General features: G+C 43.3%; 3 protein-coding genes across 6 annotated transcripts; 1 reads left to right on the top strand and 2 right to left on the bottom strand.

Moving 5' to 3' along the window:
• The first annotated feature begins 431 nt into the window (after positions 1-431).
• Positions 432-5,015, top strand: LOC4331747 (serine/threonine-protein phosphatase PP2A-4 catalytic subunit-like). The gene is made up of 11 exons (XM_015776820.3): positions 432-645; positions 1,260-1,316; positions 1,782-1,865; positions 1,964-2,035; positions 2,240-2,311; positions 2,507-2,547; positions 3,001-3,067; positions 3,625-3,816; positions 3,893-3,982; positions 4,064-4,171; positions 4,421-5,015. The coding sequence occupies exons 1-11, from the start codon at positions 550-552 to the stop codon at positions 4,484-4,486; spliced, it is 945 nt and encodes a 314-aa protein (XP_015632306.1). The 5' UTR covers positions 432-549; the 3' UTR covers positions 4,487-5,015.
• Positions 5,016-5,162: 147 nt separating this feature from the next.
• LOC4331746 (fatty acyl-CoA reductase 2) lies at positions 5,163-8,523 on the bottom strand. Its single transcript, NM_001417229.1, has 9 exons — positions 7,840-8,523; positions 7,643-7,746; positions 7,333-7,532; positions 7,115-7,215; positions 6,783-6,996; positions 6,508-6,669; positions 6,314-6,395; positions 5,807-6,234; positions 5,163-5,524 (listed from the first exon to the last, which is right to left on the bottom strand). The coding sequence occupies exons 1-9, from the start codon at positions 8,153-8,155 to the stop codon at positions 5,305-5,307; spliced, it is 1,827 nt and encodes a 608-aa protein (NP_001404158.1). The 5' UTR covers positions 8,156-8,523; the 3' UTR covers positions 5,163-5,304.
• A 2,128-nt stretch (positions 8,524-10,651) lies between these two features.
• On the bottom strand, positions 10,652-15,273 carry LOC4331745 (receptor homology region, transmembrane domain- and RING domain-containing protein 1-like). Of its 4 annotated transcripts, none has more exons than XM_066308118.1 (6): positions 15,002-15,273; positions 13,675-13,960; positions 13,050-13,274; positions 12,230-12,634; positions 11,319-11,733; positions 10,652-11,222 (listed from the first exon to the last, which is right to left on the bottom strand). In XM_066308118.1, the coding sequence occupies exons 2-6, from the start codon at positions 13,811-13,813 to the stop codon at positions 10,901-10,903; spliced, it is 1,506 nt and encodes a 501-aa protein (XP_066164215.1). In that variant the 5' UTR covers positions 13,814-13,960; positions 15,002-15,273; the 3' UTR covers positions 10,652-10,900. The 4 variants fall into 4 exon arrangements, with proteins under 4 accessions (XP_066164215.1, NP_001404157.1, XP_066164214.1 ...); NM_001417228.1 differs by having other exon boundaries at positions 13,675-13,992; positions 15,002-15,255; XM_066308117.1 differs by having other exon boundaries at positions 10,652-11,733.
• Between the last annotated feature and the right edge of the window lie 2,309 nt (positions 15,274-17,582).

Raw genomic sequence — 17,582 nt, 5'->3', positions numbered from 1 at the left:
CTATTCGAAAACTTCACGCCTCCGACACGTGGGGCCCACCGTCCAAGTACTCACATGCCACAGCAGCCCACGTACTCCGTTTCCTCTCCAGTCCGTCCATCCATCCACAAACGGCTGACATGCGGGCCCCACCCCCACCCCCTTGTTGTCCAGGAAGCTCCGCGAACGAACAAACTATCCGTGGGCTTCCTTCCTCTCCAGTACGCGTCGCCCCGCCACGTCAGCGACTGGCACGTGGGGCCCACGCGCCGGCCAACCTGTCAGCGACGGACAGCGCAGTCCTCCTCCCCTCCAACCACACGCAGCGAGGGGAGAGGGGATGGGCCCACGTGTCAGGTTGCCCTCCCGTCCAGTACTCTGATACTCTCTCTCTCTCTCTCCCTCCCTCCCGTGTCCACAGTTTCTCTCTCTTCTCTTCTCTTCTCTCTCTCAGTCTCACTCTCCCAATCCGCCTCGGCCCGAGCGCGCGCGCGCTTTCCCCCCCTCGCCGCCGGCGACGAGCTCGAGGCGGCGGTGCGCTCGCCTACCTCCGGAGGGCGGAGCGGGGGGATGGAGCCCATGAGCGTGGACGGCGGCGGGGGATGCGGCGGCCTGGACACGCAGATCGAGCAGCTGATGCAGTGTCGCCCGCTCGCCGAGCAGGAGGTGAGAGCGAGCGAGCGAGATCCCTCTGCTGCTGCTGCTGCTCTGGCTTTTCCGCGTTCTGGTCTCGCCGTTCGTCCCGCCGGCGATGGCTCCGCGGGGGGCGCCTCGATCTGGGGAATATGGTGGCGCTTTGATCTGTTCCTAGGGTTTTTTTTGTTCGGGGATGTTGGGTTGGGGGGTTCGGATTTGCCGTGTGATCCGGTGGTTCGCGAGCGATTGGCGCGTAGTTTTTGTTGTGCTGGGTGATTTGGCGGTTTGGAGAGGGGTTCGAGTGCTTGTTTGTTGTGGCTGGCGAGGGCAACTTGGAATTTGGTGCCTTCCGATGTGATGATCCAGATTTGGTTCATGGTAGTAGATCCCTAGAGATGGTCGCGGAAAGTAGCATAAAAATTGGAAATTTACAAGCACACGTAGTCACTGCTACCTTTTGTTTTGATCGCAAATTAGGTTCACATGCTTATAACCTGTAGAATACGATAGGATATATACATATGTGTGGATATGCATGGACGGTTGACCAAAAATAGGAACATTTGATGGGCATAAATGTCTACACAACTGGTGTTCTTATATTCCTGGAATCTACGTGTGTTCTAATGGACCCTCAATTGCAGGTTAAAGCACTGTGCGAGAAGGCCAAGGAGATATTGATGGAGGAAAGCAATGTTCAGGTATCGCATACTGCCGGTTCTTTTCTCACTGTTATGCTGGGTATATTTCAGGATAGGTGTGAGTGTGACAGGATTTCCTTATTGCTTCTTCAACAGTTGATTGAACCTGCACTATGGTTTTGGCATTGTATTTGAGCAAGGGTACTTCATAGTGTTACACAAGTTAGTTGGTCCTTTGATATGTTTTAGTCATACATTTCTGTGCCTTTCAATCCAACCATAATTCTGCCAATGCTGATGACTAAAATAAACACAGGAATTCAAGTCTTCCTCCTTCCATTCAATTTTCATCACCTTAATTTTTACCCCCTCTTTTACATGCCATTCAGATAGCTCATAGTATGTGCACATACAATTCTGCTAAGACGTTCTCAAAATATTTGCATGTTCTGTTCCATGGTAATTTGGTAAGGTAGATGAGTACTGGTTTTAAGGTTTTGCCTTTTTTTTTTTTGGGTTATGCAGCCTGTCAAAAGCCCAGTAACGATTTGTGGTGATATTCACGGACAATTCCATGATCTTGTAGAACTTTTTCGGATCGGTGGGAAGGTACTATTTGCATTTACTTTTGCTACCATACTTTGAAATCTTCCTTTCGTTATTCTGTTCTTAAAGATACTTAATATATTTGTTCTTCTTTGTTTCAGTGCCCAGATACTAATTATTTATTTATGGGGGATTATGTGGATCGTGGCTATTACTCTGTTGAGACTGTTACTGTAAGAGTTAACCTACTTATTTTCTTTGATGAGTATTTATATACAGTTTTACAGAAGCTGTCAAGTTTCACATACCAGATTTATTTGTTCTTATTGGCCAGCAACAAAATTCGATTACTGGAATTCTTTCAAATATTTCAATTGTTTTATGTTTGAGATCATGTCATTATGTGTAAGCACTACTGAGTGGTATTCCTTATCCAGCTTTTGGTAGCGCTGAAGGTGCGTCACCCACATCGGATTACAATCCTTCGCGGAAATCACGAGAGCCGGCAGGTGCTGTTCAACTTTTCTCAATGACTATGTGCAGACTTGGCCGCAATTTTCTCAGTTGATTAGAAATTTGAGCAAATTTGTTGAATTCTTCTGGTTTCTGTTTAGCACAGTTTGTTTTATTATCGTCTGTCTGTCATAATGGTGAATTAGTTATGTCTATGTTAAACTGAAAATATTATTTTATGATGATTGCAGATCACACAGGTTTATGGATTCTACGACGAATGTTTACGAAAGTGAGTTTGTTTAGGTGCTTCATGAAAATTAATCTTAATCCTGTTCCAGGTCTAGCCTTGTAGGCTGTTCAGTATGAACTGCATCATTGCTGCCATGGCAGAAACTCTATGCATGTTCTGTCTGATCCTAGAGTTATGTGGTACTTCTTGTCCTTGTCTCAGTATAATAGACAGACGAACAAAGTTTTAGTATATGTGGAATCTATTTGGTATCATGTGCCCTTTTTTTCTTTCTGTGCGGTAGTATATAGGTTTTGTGTTGTTTGTATATTAGAGTTCTGTACCTTTTGAACCTATGTGGTAGTACATATCATTAATTCAATATGTTTCAAACAAAACAGTGATATTGTTTGTTAATTTATAGAAGTGAAATTTGCAACAATGATTTGCTACTAGATGTTTGAAATGGAGTCATATTTTTAATTTGTGTTGTTGACCCTTCTTTCAAACCAGGTATGGCAATGCAAATGTATGGAAGATATTCACGGATTTATTTGACTATTTTCCACTGACAGCACTGGTATGTGCTCTGAACTGGGACCTCCTCTTTTTCTTTAAGTTGGTTTGTTCTGTCATTTCTAAGTATCTCTTGTTTTTCTTTATTTTTTTGTTTTGCATTTATTGCATGGTACACTGTTTCAATATGGAAGCCTAGTTTGTTTTTCACCTGTATGATAACTACTGATTGTATATCGCCACCTGCAGACTTGATAGCTGGGAACATATCGATGGGGCATGACTAGTGTCTTTACCTTGTGAAAGAATGCGACATATCATACATTATGTATTTACAGCTGCATAATTGAAATTCCTTGGCCATTTGGGAGTTGTGTGACATCATACCAAGTTGCTAACAGTGATGTTCTCTCTGGTAGATCTTTGGATTTTCAATTGTATGGATGCATTACTTGAATCATGTAAAGTGGTCATCAATAAACGTTTAATGTAGTGCATAACTCTTTTTACTGCAAAATCATTAACTGTACATACAATAACTGCATTCCATCCTCAATAAACCCATATTGTCAGCATTATGCATCTATGAGCCATGTTAATATTTTCTTTATGTTCTTGAAGGTGGAATCTGAAATTTTCTGCCTGCATGGTGGTTTATCTCCATCAATTGAGAACCTTGATAGTGTGCGTAGCTTAGATCGTGTCCAAGAGGTTCCGCATGAGGGACCAATGTGTGATCTTCTATGGTCTGATCCAGATGACCGCTGTGGTTGGGGCATATCTCCTCGTGGTGCTGGCTACACTTTTGGGCAGGTACTACACTGTCTTGAACTTTTTCAGTTGCAGATGTTTTAATTATAGTTTGTTCATTCTTTCTTTTGTTTTCCAGGATATATCCGAGCAATTCAATCACACCAACAATCTCAAACTTGTAGCTCGGGCTCATCAACTAGTTATGGAAGGATATAATTGGGCTCATGTAAGTTTACTGAACCTTTGGATACTTTATCAGGCGTGTTGTGCAAGTAATATGTCATAATTATTCACTATGCACATACAGGAACAAAAAGTTGTTACTATATTCAGTGCTCCAAATTATTGTTACCGATGTGGGAATATGGCATCCATTTTGGAAGTTGATGACTGCAACAGCCATACTTTTATTCAGGTGATTACTGCTAACTTTATTCTTTACAACAACTTTCCGGCTTCCTTGGTTCGTTAAGTTCATGTAATACGTGCTGGTCATGGCTTAACTGTCAAAGTAAGGTGTTGGAAATCTGAATTAGAATGTTGATAACTTGATTTTGCTCTTTCCTTCATTCAATTCATTTAAAATACGCATTCTGAATTCTGATAGTTAGCTCAATTGCATATCCTGTAGTTGGCTAATCATGTTGGTTTCCTATTGTTGCAGTTCGAACCAGCTCCTAGGAGAGGTGAGCCTGACGTGACACGGAGGACGCCCGATTATTTCCTTTGAGTTAATGGTGCTACCATTTGTCACCTTGTACTGCGAATTTGCGATAGTCAAATGCTGGTCAGTGATACTTTGCTGGACTGTGAAACCTGCGCATAGGCCAACCAACAATAACAAGGGAACATCAGATCCCTTCGTAAAACTTGACCCTCCATTGGTCAATGCAAGAGATGCTGCTATCCTGAAACAAAGTGTCATGCTCATGCAGCGATGCCTGAGTTTTTCAGGTGATAAAAAAGGCCCATCCATCCTCACCCTCTCCTTTTTAGGCATTTTTACAGAGGAAATCTAGTGGCAAGACTGAACTTCTATTTGTATTTTGTAGCGTAAGCTTGTATCGATAGTCTTGTAATTTGTATCATCAATGGCAAGGCAACCTAATCATCTTTCGGTGTAGTATTCCGAATTTTGGGGGTGGTTACCCTGATGTGCTACAGTGCAGTGTTCCATGGCACCTTTTTCTCTAGTTGGATGTTTTTCTTCGCATGTATCTGACATTCTGGTTTTCAAATTTCGCACTACTCTACTAGTACTCCATACTGTTCTAGACATGTACTTGATCAAAGCCAAAAACTTGGTCAACCGATGTTCTCTCTGCTAAATTATATTCTGAATTATGTGCATCTTTTGTAAATTCTGTTAAATTGATTGCCAATTTTTGCTCTGATTACATAGTGATAGAGATAACATACTATCAACCTTAATTACTGCAGCACAAAGATCATCTGTCAGACTGCCACGGCAGAACAAGTTAACAACAATCTAGCCTAGTGTACACGCCGCGCATGCATCCTCCTCTTCTCCGGCGCCGGCCTGGCCATTCAAACGGAGGCGCCGGCGAGCAGCGAGGCGTTCGATGACGACGACGCGCCGCTGCCGCCGCCGACGCCCCTCCCCTTCATGACGTGCTTCCTGAGCCCCGGGATGTGCACGTTGGTGATGTAGTCCGTCCACTCGATGCTCCTCACGTCGAAGTGGAACCGCGCCTTCTCCTCCTCCGACATCTCCCCGATCAGCGCCTCCGTGTTCCCATTGTCGAACCTGCCGCCGCCGCCATGGCCGGCGATCGAGCTCATCAGCATCTCAAATTCACAATGCATTATCCATGGCGGGTATATACGAATATACTCCCCCGTTTTAAAATATTTTATGCCATCGACTTTTTTAAATATATTTGACCATTAGTTTTATTAGAAATAAATTAAGTAATTATTAATTTTTTTATATTATTTAATTTATTGTTAAATATATTTATACGTATACATATAGTTTTATATATTTCACAAAAGTTTTTAAATAAAACGAACGATCTAGGAAACAAACCTGCCGCCGTAGAAGGTGTAGGGCTGGTAGATGCTGCCGAGGTAGATGGTCTGCTCGACGGACTTGGCGCAGAGCTCGCGCAGCCGCTGCGACACCCTCTCGTCTCCGGCGCCGGCGCCGGCGCCGGCGAGGCGGCCGGCGCGCAGCAGCGCGTCGGTCTCGACGTAGCTGGCGAACTGCTCCATGGTGTCGAACAGCCGCATCGGCGGCACGTGGATGGGCCGCCCCGCCGCGTCGCTGTACGGCGACCCCGTGAAGTGCTGGAAGAGGAACCGGCTCAGGTCGCCGAACGCCAGCGGGTTCACCGTCGACGACGCCACGTGGTACACGTGCATCCCCTCCGCCGCCGCCGCCGCCGCCGCCGCGCCGCCGCGCCCGTGCTTCGCCATGGACGCCAGCGTTGCGTTCACCACCATGTCCGCCGGAACCTTCCATCACAAATCGCCATAGTTAATCGATTAACCACTAATCGCAATTAGCGAATTTAATCATCTGCTTAATCATTACCACGTCAAGAACACCCTCCGGGTCAGCGAGGAACCCGCTCAGCTGGCCTTTGCCGTAGTACAGCACAACAGGATCCATCATCCTAATCAAGCTCAAATTCATTTCGCCAAAATCAATGCCAATTCATCGTAAACTAAATTATCTCATGAACTAAAATTGGTTTAAGTTGGTGAACTTTGATTTACAATTTGTACCTGTTCCCTTCCATCCAACCGGGGAAGGGATCCCTCCAGGTGCTCTCGATGACGCTTGGCCTGATGGTGACAACCGGTATATCTCCTCGCATGGAGTTGATCACCATCTCTCCCATGGCCTTGGTGAACACATATGTATCTTGCCACCCATGGAGTTTTGCCCTACAAATTAAACCCAAATCAAGCGAATTAACCAATGCTGTTTCATGTGTGCAATTGCATAATCTTGCCACTGCACATTCAGACTTGAAACGTTTCTGGCATTGCGTGTATACCTCTCTAATCCTAACTCTTTCATTTCTTCAGAGAAAGAGGCTGAATCATCACCGTGTCTCCTGTGGTCAAAAGCCAGCTTGATCTCTGCCTCGATGTCAAGCATGGTGTTCTTGTGTTGTGAAGAATCTGGAGATCCTAACTCCTTGGCTATGGTGTCCCCCAAGCGAAATGGCTTCTCTAGCACCACACCTTGCCTCTGTCCGTTCACATATGCTGATTGCCAAACATGAAATTCAAAATCCACAGTAGAGAGATATATCTAAGGTTTTTGGAGGTAATTTCAGTGCAAGTTTTCAGCACAAGAGCTTTTCATTTGACATGCATTTCTGACCTGTTGACACTTGCAAGAACAGCTTCAGCCTCCGAAACCGCTGCGCGAAGCTCATTATCCTGAATGGCCCTACGGTGTTGATGTCCATTGCAACATCGTACCTGCAAAATCGAACCAAATGCAGCAACAGTGATCAATTCATATGCTTATTATACATGAAGTGATCCAATTAAGAACTCATCTTTGGAGCAACACTGCAGTTCAGAGAATGACAAAACCTCTCGTCGAAAGTGGTGTTTGCTGCTGAGTTGACGATGATGTCGACCTCGTCGGCGATCACGCCGGCAAGCTCAGGGGCGATGCCAACGTTGGCTTCTCTGACATCTCCGACTACAGGCACCAGCTTTCTTGCCGCGAAGCTGTGGTAATCCTTGCCATGGATTTCCTGCAAACGACTGAACAATTCTGTGTCCACAACCTGCACATCACACAGTTAAAACAAAAGGAAAAATACAGTCAAACAGATGAACAGATAGGTACTAACAAATGTTTCTCTGAAATGGATCGAACAATGATCGCAAGTAGAACCTCGTTGTGCAATCTTTTCAGTGCTGCGTCACCGTCCTTCGCCTTGATCAGCACGTAGATCTTGCCAACGTCGGGATTCGTCCGCAATATCTTCTCGATGAGAACTGATCCAGATGATCAAGCAAAATCAAGAAGAGACGCGAGCTACGTACGTTGGATGATCCAAATTTAAGAGAGGAAGAAGATAGATTTACTACCTTTTGCCAGGAACCCGGTTCCGCCGGTGATGAGGAAGTTCTTGCCGCCGAGGAACTCCGCGATCCCAATGCCGCCGGCGTGACCCTCCGCCGCCGCCGCCGAGTTCTTGCCGTGCACGGAGGAGGAAGACGAGGAGGAGACGCAGCACGCCACGCCACAACCGCTTCCCTTCCTCCTCACCGGCAGTGCAGCAACAACCGGAAGCACGCTTCTGCCATGACCACGGCGACCTCCCAGCTCACCGGCAAATCCCGGCCGTCTCCCTGCGGCGGCGGCGGCGACACGGGATAGGTTCACGCATGAACTCATCCCCATGGCCGCCTGACGAGACGAACAAGAAGAAGATAGACACGTTCTTGCCCACAAAGCCCAAGCAATGCAAAGCAAGCAAACGATCAAAGCTTGGCTGCGAGTGTAGAAGCTTGGTAGGTGAGCGTGTGCTACAGCAATCTACTTCTACTTCCTTCCTGCCTTGTGATCAAACTGCCAATCACCTGAGCTGTGATCGAGTTAGTCACCTACAAATTAATCCAAGCAAAGCGAAGCTGAATTAATCGAACAGAACAGCTAGGGAGCTGTAGCTGAGCAGCTCAGAGCTCAGAGAGGCAGAGAGGGGGTTAAATGACGCAGGAGGATTTAAAGCTGCTTAGCTTCAGTCTTGCAGATTGCAGGAGGAGGCCATCTTTTTGCCGCTGGTCAGTGAAGCAATTTATAATAAGGGACGCTAAGCTGCTGAGTCTTTTGGGCTTATGGCATGCAAAGCTCGTGCACTTCTTGGAAATGCAGTGGTTCATGCAAAAGATTCAGTTCCCTGGGGCGGCCCAAAGTTGCTTGTTGATGATAGCAACCATCTTATTATGGAAATCGCAATGAAGTATGATAATAAAACATTAAATCAACTCTAAAAATAAGTATAATAGGTTTTGAAATTTAAATCTTAGTTGCGGTTGATAAGCTAAAGAGTAAATAGTGGAGACATAACACTTGTACTTGAACTTCAAGGTCATGTTCTTTTCAACTATTTCACTATATTATTGTCATGGATTATTTGTTCCTGTCTCTACATAAACCGTGTTTAGTTGTTTTGGTAAAAAAAAATTGACGTATACGGACACACATTTGAAGTATTAAACGTAGACTAATAACAAAACAAATTACAGATTTCGCCTGTAAACTGCAAGACGAATCTATCAAGTCTAATTAATCCATCATTAGCAAATGTTTACTGTAGCACCACATTGTTAAATCATGGCATAATTAAGCTCAAAAGATTCGTCTCACAATTTACATGCAAATTGTGCAATTGTTTTTTTTCATCCACATTTAATGGTCCATACATGTGTCCAAACATTTGATACGTCGGAAAAGTTTAAAGTTTGAATGGAAGTAAACACAGCCATAATACGGTTCGTAATTTGAGGTGATGTGTGTTCTAGATGAAGAAATATATGGCTGTATCCCCCAATGCCCTACCCCTACGTCATAGAAGCGTTCACATCATTCCTCAATTATTAGATGCTTACAAGTCTAATAATATCGGGAACTTTTAATGCTTACATATCTACAAGATATTCACTAATATTGGGAACTTTTATTGCTTACATATCTACAAGATATTCATTGATAGTTGTACACAATTTCATGTACTTATAGAGTACTGTAAAATTCATTGACAATAGAACTATAGGGTTAATTAGAACCATATCATTACTTTATAGTTATTGGAGATACCACTACTTATCTTTTCAGTGCAATCATTAAAATTTTTTGGACCATTTTATCCTTCTTCCTCTCCTTTCCCCTCTCTCCTCTCACCTATTTCCAATGAGTCCGGCCACCCTCTGCACCTCCAATTTCCCCTAAGTACCTCACCAATGCCACATGCTTCCCCGCGCCTCCTCCTTTGGCGCATGCATTGGGGAAAGGGGACAAAGGTTGAGGTCAGTCTCGCTCGGCCACCTCCCTCATTCCTCTTCAACCGGACACCGATTTTGTCTTGACTCCAGACGCCACAGTTGTCAAGCGGGTGTAGGTGGGCTAACCATCAGGGACGAAGGCAAAGGTCGGGACGAAAGGCAGATCCAATAGTGGAGAGGTCCTACGGCTGCGAGAACGTCAATTTAGCTACGCCCGAAGTGACAGGAGAGGGAAAGGAAGAGATGAGGGGAGAAAGGAAGAGAAGGGAACCATTGGTCCAACCTCATTGCTCGCCACCACCGGAGTGAGTAAATTGGGGAGACGAAGAGAGAACCATGAGACCCAACCTCGTGGGGGTAAGTAGAGGGGGAGGAGCTGCCGAAGGGAGAAAGGAAGAGAAGGGAACCATTAGCCCTACCTCACTACTCGCCACCGCCGGAGTGAGTAAATTGGGAAGACGAAGAGAGAACCATGAGACCCAACCTCATCGGGGTAAGTAGAGGGGGAGGAGCTGCCGAAGTGAACAACACCACCCACCGCTCCACCAACGGGAAGAAAGGAGAGGAGAAAGGAAGAAGAGGAATATGGTAAAAAATAATAATTTGACAAATACATCATAGGGGTAAATAATGACATATGGGTCCAAACATATAGGGGTTTGTTCAGGTTGATGCCATGTCAAACTATACCATTTTTTTAAGTTGTCAAAAATGTGCATAAATATAGTTTTTTTTGCCAAACTTTAAAAAATACATAAAAAATCATGCTAAAATTTTAGTAATATTGCCAACTTAACAAAATTTGTTAAGTTTTATTTTGACAACAATCTAAACAGCCTCGGTTTATTAATGGTATTTTTTGAAACGGACAAATTAGTAATGGCAATGGATCCAATTTATGGGCAACGCGCGGATGATATTGCTTAGTTTAAAAGAAAGTTGCTGTACAATTGTACTATACACTCTAGGGTGAAACAAATAGAGCGCTAACAATCACTACAACCAAAAGGGCAGGGCAGCAGGAGAAACACAAACAAATACGACCATTTTCTCTCAACCAATAGCCTATAGTACATGCCTCAAATGTATACACAAGTCACGCCAGGTCTTAGTACAGACAGAAGCTGATCTGATCCCAGAGAAATCAGCATCCTGGCAAGGATTGAGCTGATGCCATGGCAGATAAGCTTGCATCTGAATCAGCACAGTGTCTCAGATAGGATTGCCGGAAAGACTGGCCTGAGGATGCTCCTGCTAGATTTACCTCTGAATCAGCACAGTGTCTCAGGTAGGATTGCCGGAAAGACTGGCCTGAGGATGCTCCTGCTAGATTTAAGTCGGATTCGCCGCCATGACGTAACTGGGACTGTTGCGGCGACTGAGGGGCCATGGTAGACAAGCTAGGCCCTGATTCCCCACAGCGCCTTAGGTATGACCGATGCTGGCTGGATGAACCGAGATAGTAGCTTGAAGATCCATACCCAGAGTTGGAGACATAGGATGAGCTAACATGTGGACTAGGTGATGCATAGCCAGAGTGGGACATATGCGGCGATGCGTACCTTATATTGATTGGTGGAGACAAGTGACTGCCAACCAAAGAATGTGCGGAGGCGAGGTGTGAGGCGCGAGGGCGGGAAGACATGTTTGATAAGTCCACATTGCTTCTACTTATGCTCATGGCAGTTGAGTTTGTGAAAGACCTTATGGGGTTAGGAGAGTTGGGGGTACCAGAAGCAGCATAAATCCGAGATATGGACTGTGATGAAGGTCGTCGACTTATTGGTCTTGGAGGCGATGCTGCCACGCTTGACCGGAACGAAGATGACTGAGAAGGCAAACGAACTGCAGAAGAAAGCAATGGTGTAGTCTCTGAGGCTGGAGGATCTGGTATTCCAGTACTTGCATCACGTTTGCATACAGGGCAAAAAGTTCTCCAAGTTGTGAGCCAAAGGTCCACACAAGCTGCATGGAACTCTGCAAAGTAATATGCACAAATATCAGAGTACTGGAATACCATTATTCAGATAGCAGATTGTATATAAGGTATACAAGTTTATTCAACACATATCTCTCTTCAAATAATCAATTGTGCATAAGTATAACTTAAATGTCCAGTTAAAACATCTGCAATAGTGAACGCCACTGTGGAATTTCCAAGGTTCAGAAAGTGGATACTACACAAAAGTACTAATTGTGTGTGAAATACACAAACCCATACTTAGTCCAGACATTCAAAAACAAATAAAACAAAAATGCAGAGTGGTGTAGTACTTTACACAAAATTGTGATGACAGACTAAAAAAACTTGCATAGAATGTTTTCAGTTCCAAATCCAAGGATTGAAGAGTTAAGTTAGCAACTGAACATGACTATTTTCTTTCCTAAAACCAATAGGCTATGGGAATGTCCTCAACGTATCAATTTGAACTAGAAAAGGTAGTTGTGGTGTTGCAGAGATAGAAAAACATACTGTGACGGCAAGGCAACACTCTTAATTTTTCTCCGACATTGTAGTCTTCCAAGCAAATGGCACACATTGATGATGTGCAGTTGTCCTCTTGCACCTTCGTGAAGATAAGGCTTGGCATTGCCTTGACTAATTGACTGCTCATTCCATGGAATTCTCGGGCTTCTGGAATTCTAGGCCGGTCCCGCCTTATATGATGTCTTCTCACAAAGAAACAAGTAGCTAGAACCGCAGACATGGCAAGCAGAGATATGAATGAAATTGCCATGATTGACCAGGCTGAGTTCTCAAACGCAGGTAGTATCCACACCTCTACATCAGTATGGCCTGAAAATTTCTTCAACACCTCCCCTGAGGCCTTCGAGATGAACACCGCATAAATGTGAATACCACCTGAGCTTCCAGCCACTGTAAACTTCAAAGTTAGATAATGCAGAACCATATGCCCCCAAAGTCTAAACAATGCTAAATGAACTAGTGAAAAGCATCAAAGTGGTATGACTTTTAAAAGTATCAATTTCTATTTTTTTCATATTTTTTTACTTATTTTGGAAAGTTTCAGCCTAGACAGTATTTTTGTTTCATCCGTTCTCAAGGAAAAGTTTGAAAAGCATTCTCTTGTGCCTCTCACATGGCCCCATCTCTTCTTAATGCATGCCACATATACAGGTCCTCAAATATGGACATAAGGGAGAATATAAAGACAAAAGAAACATAATTATAATCTATTATGCCATGAATGGAGCGTATGATGCCCAACCCTGACAGTGGAACTAAGATGTTGCAGAAAAAAAAAACAAGTGGGAGTGATAAGGTACATTACTTGAAATCAGAACCCCGCTATTTTCATTGTCGTATACTATTGCAGCTTTGAATCCAGCATCCTGTGCATTTTTTACTTTTTCATCAAATGTGCACCCGCCTCTTATGATCAGTGCAAATGGAGATGGTGGACCCTTTTCTGCTTTACTTGTTAACGGACTGCAGGCGTCCAAAGGTTCAGCAGTATAAACAACGCCTTCAAAACCTGAACCTTTCACTCCTGGAGCTGCAAACCAATTGAATAAACAGCATAATGAATCTTTCTGACAAGACAATATAGACTTAGGAAAATGGGAAGTAGAAGAAAAGAACCTTTCAAGAAAATGCAGCATGGCACAATCAATGGGATAAAATCGAAGCTAATTCTAGTCAGAGAGCTAACACAAAGATATAATAGGAAATACAGCAACAGATTCGCACACTACCATAAATAAAACAGTAGCACAACTACAAGGTTTTGAAAACCAAAACATTAAGACCAAAATGACCATAGGCAACTGGCTTACAAGGTATGTGAAATTTTAGGTAATAAAGTTTCACAGGTAGGGAGACTGAGATCCCGACAAATAGAATCTATTAGTACTCTACTATAACAAAACTAATATGATAAGATGTCCAGAACTTACCAAAACTTGCCTCAACATCATCAAACGACAAAGTCAGATTTGTCCCCATCAGCACTACATTTGCAGCTCCTAACTGAGTCATGAGGCAAAATGTTGCACAGAGACAGATAAGCAATAGCATTGTTCTTCTTCGATTCATCTTATCGACCAACACAGATCTTCGAGAAAGTCAAGGTTGTTCATACAAATTTCAACCATGGAAGGACAAAAAGGAAAGCCACCTTAACACTCAGAAAGACTCCAAACCTACGTCTGCACAAGCAGGAAACGGACAACGTGTCCAGACCTGCAGTCCAAAGCACCAATCAGCTAAGATTCCTGCAATGAAAACCGACAATCGTCAAGATCCTGTCAACTAACATTAAGCCAAAGAGTAGGGCTTTCGCACAGAAAGACCCTGGAATAGTACATACTACTGAGCAACGCAAAAACAAGTAAACCAACAAAAAAGAAATACTACATGGTAACTTGTTTTCCAAAACAAAAATTTACTCTTAATGCCTCTAATGGTTGGAAAAGAAACAATGTTAAGATGGTACTTGACAAGCAATGATGATTCTCCTAAGAAATAAAGCCCCAGAGGAGGTATCTTCCCTAACTACGTAGTACTAAGAAACAATTGGAGAATAGGTCTACTGAGTGGAGAGAATTAGGACGAAATAAACAAATATCAGGAGACCCAAAGGTCTGGTCCTAATCTCAGGAATCACGAAAAGCTATGACGCAACAAAGGATCCCTATTTCTCCTGAACTGGGCATCCAAAAAGATACCATCCCTGAGTCCTAATCAAGTATCATCAGTGGTACGATAAAAGTAGTATCTTTTTAAAGAGGTACGCACAGATTATTCTCTCAGCAAGTCAAAAGGAGTGATATATCGGGGAAAACGATGTACTATACTACTCAGCTCCACCAGCCGAAACCTAAGACAGGAAGCAACAGATCGAAGGCACGAACAAAAACAAGAACGCACAGATTATTCTCTCAGCGAGTCAACTAGAGTGATATATTGGAGAAAACGATGTAATACTACTCAGCTCCACCAGCGGAAACCTAAGACAGGAAGCAACAGATCGAAGGCACAAAAAAAAAAAAAACAAGCGCGTCTAATCCCCAGGTAATATCGAACGCGAAAAGCCGGATCGGATCACCAGGTAACCAGAGCAGCATACAGCCATCGCATCCATCGCGGTCGCAGCGACTAGGGCAGTAGAAAGAAAAAAAAAGAAAAGAAAACCTAGGAGGGGGAAAGGTCGGAGCTTTCACGGGATATTGACGAGAACGGAAGAAGAAGAAAGCTCTAGAGGAAGGGGAATCGTGGTCGGACCTGCGGTGCGGGCGTGGCGATGGAGACGTCGACTTCCATGTAAGGGAGGGCGGCTGTGGAGCGGTGGTGGGAGAGAAGATGAGGTGGCGGTGGCGGTGGCCGCGGGGGCTCGTCGGCGGCGGAGGCGGTGGCGCGCGGTGGGTGGGCGGGATGCGGTGGCAGCGGCGAATCTGCGAATCAATCAATCAATAATGAGGGAGGGAGGGAGGGAGATGGGGAGCTTTCGCGTTCGCCTCGCCTCGTCTCGTTTATCCGGCCGCCAACAAACTGCTGCGAGAAGTCTCCGTGCGCCTCCAAAAATCGGAACTTTTTTCCTTTTCTTTAATCATTATCGCTTTCTTTTCTCGAGTTTTAGCTCAGTCTGCACTGATTACTGGCACTATTATTTATTTTTCTAAACACCTATCACGGAAGTACACGTGCTGAGTTTAGGGTTTTATAATTGGTTTCATCAGAAAAAATCTAACCAGTTAAGATACGTTTATCTCGCTGAACTTTTAATTTGGTAATAATACTAGGTTGTATTTGATACGTCGTCATATCTCTGATCTACGTCATATTTAAAGGATGTAAGTTGTAAGTTCAATTATATAGGTGGAAAGTTTTACTCCATCCGTTTCACAATGTAAGTCATTCTAGCATTTCTAATAAATGTATCTAGACATACATATCTATTTAGATTCATTAACATCAATATGAATATGGAAAATGCTAAAATGACTTACATTGTGAAATAGAGGAAGTACTTTTTATAAAGAAAAACAAAATAATTCATTTAATGTTATCTCTAAATTTAAAGATTTATGTAGCTAGGAATATTGAGTTTAAAAAATGAATATAAACCTATGCAAAAACAAAACAGCTACAAGAGTTAAATCGCATAAAATATATAGTGAGTAGTGAGAGTACTGTATTAGTATAGGCGTACATTGGATAATCCGAAATTCCGAATGGATATTCTCAAGCTTTACACGGAACATCCATCGTTGATTCTGTCATTATGTTTAACTCAGCATAGAAGTTGGGCTTCATAATGTTTTGGCCCAGTTTTAATCTCCACAGAAGGGGAAACCCCACGGGCCGCGTTTTGTCTGATTTTCACATGGGCCTACGAGATTCGGCCCGCTAATTGTCTCCCAAATGGGCCCAATGACACAAGAGAAATGGGCGTCCAGTTCGTTCCGCGTCAGGGAGGAAGACAACAGGTTCGGGCTTTAGACTTTAGAGGGATCCTGACCCCGGCGGTACGACAGTTTTCGGTAAATTTCGACTAAATTTCATTCGAAAATACTGTTTTAGATTTGAATTTCTCGAGAACAATTCGAAGTTGCCTTGAAAATCTTCTTTCGTCCCGCATCAAAACCTCGAGTTTTCGAACGGAAACGTGAACCCTGGGTAGTAGACACTGTCTGAACTCTGAAGAACAGCACTAAACAAGACCACAAGTTAAAAAGATGACCAGCTCTGAGCTGACTCCGAGAGAGTGACAAACAAGTTGCCTGAAACTGAACCCTTTTTAAACTTCTTTTTGCGAGTAAATGTCTGTTTTTTCTCTTTCATTTCGTACCATGAAATCAGTCATGTCCGGTCTGAATCTGACCACGACGTATCGTGTGCATGGTTAGTTGCATCTAATTCAAAATTGTTGAACGATTAGGTGCAGGATTAACATCGCGAGCAGCACTGACCCTTTTTGGTTGAGCGCTCTCGTCAGCATGCCACCTGTTTTTTCTGCTCACTGTCCTTGGTCCAAGAAACCAAACACCCGTGTTTCCTTTCGAATTAGAGTCCTTTTATCCAACTAATTTATTGTTAGTATTGGTTTAGACGTTCCAGTCACCCCCTCCTTTTAGGTTATTGTTACACTACAAGCTCATTGGCTAGCTTATTTTAATGATTCTGCTATGCAAAACATATGGCTGGAATTAGCCTTGAATGCCGTCTTAAATTATGTTTTTCACGACAAAAGGACACTCTGCTCTAACAGAAGACAACCAGCTTTCTGAATATTCAGCGGTTAGGGATAATATCGTAATGGATTCTCCTGTACTTCCTGAGTTTCCATTTGTGATCAGAGTCTAAATGCCAAAAGATTAAATCCTCTTCTGGTCCTAATCTCTATCCACTTTAGGAATTAATTAATCAATCAAAGAAATGAAGCCATGCAGGTCTAACCAGTTTAAGGAGACTGCCGGTCACCAGAAGAAAATGCAGCCATCAGAATGTCAGAATGACAACTACTACAGTTGAACTCCCAAGGCATGCATGCCATTATTATTATTATTATTATTTTAAAAAAGCAAAACTTTTCCTTACTACGACATTTCTCAGCTAACTCTTTTAAACAAAAAGAAAAGGTAGTCATTTTCACTTGAAGTATTCAACAGAAAATGCAGCTCGCTTTACTAGAATCCAAACGAGAGATCCATGGAACCAGGGGACAAAGCAGAACAGTATAATGATCCCATTGGAAAGTAGGATACTACTACTACTACTATTACTAAACAAACCATAGCTAGTTCATCACCAACTTAGTCATATCATTGCTTATTTGCTTGTGACATCACTTTGTGATTTGATG

Source organism: Oryza sativa, chromosome 3 (genome assembly GCF_034140825.1).
Source record: "Oryza sativa Japonica Group chromosome 3, ASM3414082v1".
Taxonomy (NCBI): Eukaryota; Viridiplantae; Streptophyta; class Magnoliopsida; order Poales; family Poaceae; genus Oryza; species Oryza sativa.
This window is presented reverse-complemented; position numbering and strand designations above follow the sequence as displayed.

Excerpts from the sequence above, each read along its gene's own strand:
- LOC4331745 (XM_066308117.1), bottom strand. The coding sequence starts at position 13,813 with ATGAATCGAAGAAGAACAATGCTATTGCTTATCTGTCTCTGTGCAACA. Across the intron at positions 13,275-13,674 it reads TGATGTTGAGGCAAGTTTTG|CTCCAGGAGTGAAAGGTTCA; the intron begins GTAAGTTCTGGA and ends ATTGGTTTGCAG. Across the intron at positions 11,734-12,229 it reads AGTGTTGCCTTGCCGTCACA|AGTTCCATGCAGCTTGTGTG; the intron begins GTATGTTTTTCT and ends ATTACTTTGCAG.
- LOC4331747 (XM_015776820.3), top strand. The coding sequence starts at position 550 with ATGGAGCCCATGAGCGTGGACGGCGGCGGGGGATGCGGCGGCCTGGAC. Across the intron at positions 2,036-2,239 it reads ACTCTGTTGAGACTGTTACT|CTTTTGGTAGCGCTGAAGGT; the intron begins GTAAGAGTTAAC and ends TTCCTTATCCAG. Across the intron at positions 4,172-4,420 it reads ACAGCCATACTTTTATTCAG|TTCGAACCAGCTCCTAGGAG; the intron begins GTGATTACTGCT and ends CTATTGTTGCAG.
- LOC4331746 (NM_001417229.1), bottom strand. The coding sequence starts at position 8,155 with ATGGGGATGAGTTCATGCGTGAACCTATCCCGTGTCGCCGCCGCCGCC. Across the intron at positions 6,670-6,782 it reads AAAGAGTTAGGATTAGAGAG|GGCAAAACTCCATGGGTGGC; the intron begins GTATACACGCAA and ends TTTAATTTGTAG. Across the intron at positions 6,396-6,507 it reads GGTTGGATGGAAGGGAACAG|GATGATGGATCCTGTTGTGC; the intron begins GTACAAATTGTA and ends GAGCTTGATTAG.